Genomic DNA, 8,793 nt, shown 5'->3' with positions numbered 1-8,793 from the left:
TTTGGAGAGTAAAGTTTCCTAATGACAAGTCTCATCTTGGGTTTGGTGTTTAAATGTTTTGATAAACATACTATTTCTGTTAATATCCTGTCCACTCCCCTTACTGATCATAGAGTTATTAATACTGACATTACACTGTTTACCTCTGATAATGGCATTGGCAGAGCATCCAACTGGAAGCTTAATAGCTCTATATTAAAACATGAGTTGGTCAAAATGGAGATAATTTAATTACACACTTCTGGAACAAGTCTATAAATGACAATTCATACAGCAATAACTGGGAGCTTTTTAAATGAGGTTGGAAAATATGGGGAGTATTGTTGCCAAGACGAGGAGAGCTGAAGAAGAAAGTGTAATTACAAAGATCACCTCTCTTGTTCAAAAGCCTGTTGAAAGTCTCTGAGGAGGACACGTCTGTTCTGTTTGAGCTACAACACAAGTTGGATGATATGTATAACCTGAAAGCAGAGGGAGACAGTATAAACTGAAAGCAGAGGGAGCCTGTATAAACTGAAAGCAGAGGGAGCCAGTATAGACTGAAAGCAGAGGGAGCCTGTATGAACTGAAAGCAGGGGGAGCCTGTATGAACTGAAAGCAGAGGGAGCCTGTATGAACTGAAAGCAGAGGGAGCCTGTATAAACTGAAAGCAGAGGGAGCCAGTATAGACTGAAAGCAGAGGGAGCCTGTATGAACTGAAAGCAGAGGGAGCCTGTATGAACTGAAAGCAGAGGGAGCCAGTATGAACTGAAAGCAGAGGGAGCCAGTATAGACTGAAAGCAGAGGGAGCCTGTATGAACTGAAAGCAGGGGGAGCCTGTATGAACTGAAAACAGAGGGAGCCTGTATGAACTGAAAGCAGAGGGAGCCTGTATGAACTGAAAGCAGAGGGAGCCAGTATAGACTGAAAGCAGAGGGAGTCTGTATGAACTGAAAGCAGAGGGAAGACAGTATAAACTGAAAGCAGAGGGAGCCAGTATAAACTGAATGCAGAGGGAGCCTGTATGAACTGAAAGCAGGGGAAGACAGTATAAACTGAAAGCAGAGGGAGCCAGTATAAACTGAATGCAGAGGGAGCCTGTATGAACTGAAAGCAGGGGGAGCCTGTATGAACTGAAAGCAGAGGGAGCCTGTATGAACTGAAAGCAGAGGGAGCCTTTGTCAGATCTAGGAAGAAGTGGCTAGAGGAGGGTGAACAAAATGAATCTTATTTTTTTCAGGTTAGAAAAATACCACTCTAAATATAATACAATTCAACAATCAAAATGACTGTTCTCATCACAGATGGTCCCTAATTAATCTCTAACTTTAGTTGCAACTTCTACAGGAATTTATATAGTTCTAAGTATTGTGAGGTGTCCTCAACTCTTTTTTTTTTTTACTCTCTGGTGGATGTGAAATCAATTGGGTAGGCTGAAATGGAACAGTGTGGTGACCCTATTATAGTTGAAGAGATCATTTATTCTATTGAACACCTTAAAAATAATACGTCTCCTGGGACTGCCGAGTTTTACAAGACATTTTCCTCAACAGTTAGCCCCATTTCTGTTAGAGGTCTTTTCTGAAAGCATTGTAAATATTTTTTTTTAAAGTATTATTTAACTAGGCAAGTCAGTTAAGAACAAATTCTTAATTTCAATGACGGCCTAGGAAACAGGCCCTTGTTCAGGGGCAGAACAACAGATTTTTACCTTGTCAGCTCAGGGATTTGATCTTGCAACCTTTCGGTTACTAGTCCAACGCTCTAACCACTAGGCTACCTGCCACCCCAATAATGCTCTCCCTCCCAATCAGACTCAAGGTCTGATTACATTAAGCTCTATTAATCTCTAAGCTCTAAGACTTGCTTTTCCTCGATAATTGGCGTCCAATCTGTCTGCTCAAAAACGACTACAAAATATTAACCTCTATATTTGCAAAAAGAATGAAGGCAGTATTGGACTCAATTATAGAAGAGACCCAATCTGGGTCAAAGACATGAAGAATAGACATATATGTAATAATATTCGACTGGTGTTTGACCTTATTGACTATTCTGATTTAATCTTCCAATATAGTTTTATTGTATTCTTAGACTTTTATAAAGCCTTCGATACATAGGAACATGAGTTTCTATTTCTCTGCCTTGAGAAATTTGGTTTTGGGGAATTATTTTGAAGTACTATTAAAACTCTTTATATGAATGAGAACAGTTCCAGTCAATCCCAATCTGGCCCTCAACCATCACGGTCACCTAATAATCCCCAGTTTACAATTGGCTCATTCATCCCCCTCCTCTCCCCTGTAACTATTCCCCAAGGTCGTTGCTGCAAATGAGAACGTGTTCTCAGTCAACTTACCTGGTAAAATAACGGTAAAATAAAAATAAATAAAAAAATGGCACTTCTCCTAGATTTGATTTGAAAAGAGGAATTAGGCAAGGTTGCCCAATTACGCCTTACCTTTTCCTGCTTGCAACCCAACAAGTTTTGTTAAATCCAGAGATATTAAAAGGGATCTCTATTGCTGACAGAGATATTATTAAAAGGGATCTCTATTGCTGACAGAGATATTATTAAAAGGGATCTCTATTGCTGACAGAGATATTATTAAAAGGGATCTCTATTGCTGACAGAGATATTATTAAAAGGGATCTCTATTGCTGACAGAGATTTTGTTAAAAGGGATCTCTATTGCTGACAGAGATATTATTAAAAGGGATCTCTATTGCTGACAGAGATTTTGTTAAAAGGGATCTCTATTGCTGACAGATATATTATTAAAAGGGATCTCTATTGCTGACAGAGATATTATTAAAAGGGATCTCTATTGCTGACAGAGATATTATCATCAGTCAGCTTGTAGATGACATCACCCTCTTTTTGAAAGATGCTGACCAGATTCCTAGAGAAGTCGATGTGCTAAATATTTTTTCCAAAGCATCTGGTCTTTGCCTAAACCTTAATAAGTGTGAATTGTTTGCTGTTAAAGACTGTGTGATACCCTCTATCTGCAATATTCCAGTCAAGGAAAAAGTAACATACCTTGAGATTACCATGTCTAAGGATCAACAGGAAAGATGCTCATTAAATTTCATACCTATTATTGAAAAAAAGAAGTTGAACCATTGGTTGCAGAGGGATTTATCCTTGAAAGGTTGAGTATTGCTTTCTAAAGCTGAAGGTATCTCCAGACTTACTTATGCAGCCCAGTCCCTCCATCTTGACATCAAAATAGGTCAAGCGGTTGACCAGATGCTTTTCAACTTCATCTGGAAAAATCGTACACATTATATTAGGAAATCTGTCGTTATGTACACATATGAATATGGTGGGCTCAATTTTTTTTATTTTCCAACTTCGAATAATACTTAAGATAAATTGGGCTAAACATTTCTTAAAGAATCCAACTTCAATTTGGAATTTCATCTCTCATATCTTCTCTCGTTTTGGTGACTTCAATTTTATGTTACTTTGTAACTATAACATTGATAAGATTCCTACAAAATTATCAGCTTTTCATAGACAAGTATTCTTAGCGTGATCGTTAATATATAAACAACATTTTTCCCCGCATCGGTATTTCATTTGGAACAATAAGGATATTTTGTATAGAAACAAGTCTTCATTTTCTAAGAACTGGTTCAATAATCATATCCTGCTGGTGAGTCAACTTTTTAATGCAGAAGGATTGTTACTGAATTATGAGGAATTTTTATCTCGTTACAATATCCCTGTTACACCGAGAGAGTTCGCCATAATAGTCTTTGATGCTATTCCATCTGGAACTCTCATGTTATTTAGAGGTGTAGCCAGACCCCACCTTCTTGACCTACCCTCGCTTAATCCAGTTGATAGGGAAAATGTGTTTCTCCTTGCTCCCTCAGAACAACAGATCTATACGTGCTTTATTTCAAAGGGATATTGTATCCATTCCCTATGTCACAACTTACTGAAATACATTGGTCACTAATATCTGTTGGGGGAAAAAGTCTGGTTATTACCAGACAAATACCTGCTTGTTAACAAGGTCAGAGGTCTCTTTCAGAATGATCCATATGTATTACCCTGCGAATCATTACCTGAAGAAACTCAAAAAAGACGTTAACATTAACTGTACTTTTTGTGTTGAGCATCCAGAAACAATTTTGTATTTATTTTGGCATTGTCTACATGTAAAAAAAATAATGGAAAGATATTCATAGTTTTATAATTGTTCATATTTTTGATGACTTTACCATCATACTGAGCAATAACTGTTTACAGTGGTTTATTGGTTTTCTGCCAACCAGTGCTTCACTTTAATGTTTCTGTTATTAAAATTCAGTCACCCCACCATGGTTAGTGTTTGTGTGTAACCATTTATTAAATTCAGTCACCCCACCATGGTTAGTGTTTGTGTGTAACCATTTATTCAATTCAGTCACCCCACCATGGTTAGTGTTTGTGTGTAACCATTTATTCAATTCAGTCACCCCACCATGGTTAGTGTTGGTGCATAACTGCAAATTAAATTCAGTCACCCCACCATGGTTACTGTTTGTGTGTAACCATTTATTAAATTCAGTCACCCCACCATGGTTAGTGTTGGTGTATAACTGTATATTAAATACAGTCACACCACCATGGTTAGTGTTGGTATGTAACTGCTAAATTCAGTCACCCCACCATGGTTAGTGTTGGTGTATAACTGTATATTAAATTCAGTTACCCCACCATGGTTAGTGTTGGTGTATAACTGTATATTAAATTCAGTCACCCCACCATGGTTAGTGTTGGTGTATAACTGTATATTAAACTCAGTCACTCCACCATGGTTAGTGTTGGTGTATAACTGTATATTAAATTCAGTCACCCCACCATGGTTAGTTTTGGTGTGTAACTGTATATTAAATTCAGTCACCCCACCATGGTTAGTGTTGGTGGCAAAGATTAATTTATGGCAAAGATTATAGGACAGATGCATTCTGCTGCACTATCCCAGTTCGCCACTAGACATACAGGTATTCTATCCAGTGGTGTTCTGCTGCACTATCCCAGTTCACCACTAGAGACATACAGGTATTCTATCCAGTGGTGTTCTGCTGCACTATCCCAGTTCACCACTAGAAACATACAGGTATTGTATCCTACTAACTAGAAGAGGATAGATGTAGAAAAAGGGTGAGCTGATTTTTTTATTTAACCTTTAACTAGGCAAAATAACAAATTCTTATTTACAATGACGGCTACCAATTGGCGAAAGGCGTCCTGCGGGGACGGAGCCTGCGATTCAAAATAAATACAGTACATACAGAGAGACCTAAGAGAACATAGCAAGGCAGCAACACATCATAGTAGCAACAATACATGGTAGCAGCACAAAACATGGTACAAACATTAGTGGCCACAGACGACAGCACAAAAGGCAAGAAGGTGGAGACAAAACATCACACAAAAATGGCACAATGAGGTTTGAGACGGATGGGAAGCGGGACTATCATTCGCTGGAAAATGTGTTGCATTCAATTAACTAGGTAGACCAGACCCAGCTGCTATAGAGAGCAGTTAGTAATGGCATCTTGTTGGGCACCAACTCCGCCACGGTTCGTTGGACAAATCCTATGGGAAAATGTTTTGACATCAACACTGAAAACAAGATCTGTGGTAAATTCAGACGTAAACCTTTTTCTGAGATCAGCTAACGGTCATACAATTGAAGCATTTGTACTGAAATTAAAAGCCCCTGCTATAATGGTCAAGTTAACTGATCTCAAAATGTAGAATCTCCTAAAAGCCAATTTATGCTTGCAGGAAAATATGATCGGTCCCGTATGGCTGGTGTGACGCAGACCAGTACTAAACGGCACGCAATATGAACTGTACAGGACGGCTTTTTTCTCCTGTTATTCACCAAAATTCTAATATAAAGTCCCGGGTAAGGCTCAATCTGTGTCCGGGAAACTAGCCTCAAGCGCAAAAGCTCATACCTTGTAGTGAGCCCAAATTCTCTACCACTGTGCTTCACGGCCAACAGATGGGGTTAATGGCGCTACATGGTGAAAAACCCTACTGTGTCCACCGTAGGTATGGTTGAAAGAACCAGAGGTAACTCATTTGGGGGGATTTCGGGACTACAAGCTGGAACATTAATGTCCATACCACCCGTTAAATATACCGGAATTTACTTTGAATTAACGCTTTATTTAGCCACCATCTTCAGCGGTTTTGATATCAGTGTAAACCAAGTCTGTTCCATACATTAGCTATAAAATTGTCCCACCGTATCGTTAAAGTACACTCCATGACGAAACATGCATCTCACAATAAATTCCTCCCAAAAACACAACGGCTTGAAATAATTCAGTCAACTTTCTATAGCCAGTGAACAATGTCAATCCCCATAACGTGTGCATGTTTATAACCACCTAGAATAACTACATAATGATATGAAGGAAATGTCACATTGTTCAGTATTGATTTCAGACCACATGGTTCATTCAAAATGGCCAAATTCACCAAGTCTGATTTACTACCACTGAGAAAGAAAAATTGGACAAGCATTAATTTGTAGATTTATTTACACATCATAACAGTCACAGGGTTGAATTGACTTGGCCTGGTTTTCCCCAGTTCCAACAAGACGTCCCACTTCCTTGATGACCAAGAGGGCGTGCCAGTGTACAACAGGAGAGCTAGAGGGAAAATAGTGAGATGACTTGGGTCAGTGTGATGATCAAAGAGAAACATCCAACAGTACATTAACAACATCTTCCTAATATTGATCTGCCCCCCTTTTCCATTATAATACATAGTCTTGGCCAAAAGTTGAGAATGGCAATACAAAGGATTTAAATTCCTTTGGATGGGGTATGGTAGGTGCCAGGTGGACCGGTTTAGCTCAAATGAAACACTGCTGGGTTTGTCAAGAGCAACAGTCTCTTATGTGTATCAACACTGGTCCACCACCCAAAGGACATCCAGCTAACTTGACTCCAATGCCGACCAACAGTTGTGTCACGGGCCAACATCCCTGTGGAACGCTTTCAGACCCCTTGTAGACAACTGAGGCTGTTCTGAGGGCAAACTCAATATTAGGAAGGTTTAATGTCCTCTATACTCAGTGTATTATAATACTTTAAGTAAGTCATTCCCACTACACACCTTCCCGCTCCACCAGCACAGCAACACTTCAGCAGCCAACGAGCTCTAAAAAGACAGAACAGTTTTAAAACCAAATAATTCCAATCTTATTTTACTAGACTACATTCAGTGCATTCTGAAACCAGATCAGGAGTGTTAAGTTCAGTCATTGCAGCCATCCAGCCAGCAGTCCAGGGTCTGGGATCAAGCCCCCACCCAGTCACCCTCCCTCCAGGCAGGCAGACCACCTTACCCCTGCCCAAAAACAGAAAAGCAGGCTTGTCAGTGTCTGCCCAACCCACAGGAGGGCCGATGGGAGGCCAGACCTTTATCCAGCCCAGAGCACAGGACAGGATTGCCACCCGACTGGTGTGTTAGGGTACAAGCTTCATCATTTACAACATTCCAGAATGCTTAATGTGGAGCGTTACAATGCTGTCAAAAGTCACACCTTTCCGAACACGGCAGACATTAGGACCTCAACCAGGGGGGCAGAAATCTAGAGGGAGAAAGTAGAAAAGCATGAAGTGACATTGTAAGACCTTGTAGTCAGACATGAGATCAGTCTATAGCAGTGTATTCTAATCCTGGGGACCCAAAACTGTCAACAAGTGTCCCCCCATGAACTAGGCTTGGGTGGTATACCAGAGTATTTGGAAAACAGGGTTTCACCAATAACATTTAGATTATTTCTATGAAGTTTATATTGATAGCTACTTATGTATTTTACAGTAGGTCCAGTCACATGGTGTTTGTTTACAAGAATGAGACCAGAGCATTGTGAGTCCCTCACTGTTGATCAGGTGATCTAATTACAGCACAGAATTGACAGCTCAACGTGTTAAGTGTTAATATGCTGGGACAGCACTGCCAGTGAGAACCTGAATACCACCCTACACCTGATTACACTCAAACCCTTGATTGAATTAGGTGAATAATGCTGCGTTTACACAGGCAAACCAATTCAGATTTCCACTAATTGGTGTTTAACAATCACACCAGATCTTTACTGATCTGATTACTCAAGACCAATTAGTGAAAGATCAGAATTGAGCTGTGTCTAAACGAAGCCTTACATCTAGGTCCCCAGAACCAGGATTGTGAAACACTGCTCTAGAGTATAGATCAGTTCAGTAACCAATCAGTCAGCTTAACATCAGACTGGGGCGGTAACAGGAAATCATCACTTCTACATTATAAAGGACAGAAGTTAATGGCAACAGATCAAAGTTGATCCTACACACCTTGAGGTAGTGCAGCAACAGTTCTCCAGTGGCCAGGCTGGAACAGTTACGACCTGGAAGGAACAGATACCAAATTAAACATTATGCACAAGTACATTAGGTACTGCAGACTATATGCAGAGCATTCTGAGACGAGATCAGACCAAGGGGGCTCAGTCATTGTAGCCATCCAGCCAGTAGTCCAAGGTCTGCCTACAAGCTCCCCACCCAGACACCCTCCCTCCAGGCAGGCAGCACACCTTACCCCTGCCCGCACAAACAAGAGCAGGCTTGTCAGTGTCTGCCCAACCCACAGGAGGACCGATGGGAAACCTGCGTTGATGCCAGCCACAGAGCACCGGACAGAAGCCAACCAACTGGGGATGTCATTTCATCACATACATCCAGAATGTTCCATGTGGTGGGTGTGCGCTGTAGTTAAGAGTCCATGGTATTTGTAGTTCCCTCAGT

The 8,793-nt window shown here is 40.4% G+C and overlaps 1 protein-coding gene and 1 pseudogene across 5 annotated transcripts in view; both read right to left on the bottom strand.

The window, feature by feature from the left end:
* Positions 1-6,519: 6,519 nt before the first annotated feature.
* LOC139561434 (uncharacterized) overlaps positions 6,520-8,793 on the bottom strand; it is a 50,057-nt gene continuing 47,783 nt past the window's right edge. For all 5 annotated transcript variants that reach the window (XR_011672132.1, XM_071378527.1, XM_071378524.1 and 2 more), the window contains 4 exons: positions 8,344-8,396; positions 7,551-7,598; positions 7,121-7,165; positions 6,520-6,651 (listed from right to left, as the gene is read on the bottom strand). Coding sequence is in view for 4 of the 5 variants with exons in the window: in XM_071378527.1 (XP_071234628.1) it covers positions 6,553-6,651; positions 7,121-7,165; positions 7,551-7,598; positions 8,344-8,396 (245 nt within the window). In the remaining variant the exon portion in view is untranslated. The remainder of the gene's footprint in view (positions 6,652-7,120; positions 7,166-7,550; positions 7,599-8,343; positions 8,397-8,793) is intronic.
* LOC139561963 (small nucleolar RNA SNORD31) lies at positions 8,224-8,293 on the bottom strand (annotated as a pseudogene).

Source organism: Salvelinus alpinus, chromosome 31 (genome assembly GCF_045679555.1).
Source record: "Salvelinus alpinus chromosome 31, SLU_Salpinus.1, whole genome shotgun sequence".
NCBI lineage: Eukaryota > Metazoa > Chordata > Actinopteri > Salmoniformes > Salmonidae > Salvelinus > Salvelinus alpinus.
The sequence above is the reverse complement of the archived record's forward strand: the minus strand, read 5'-3'. Positions and strand labels throughout refer to the sequence as shown.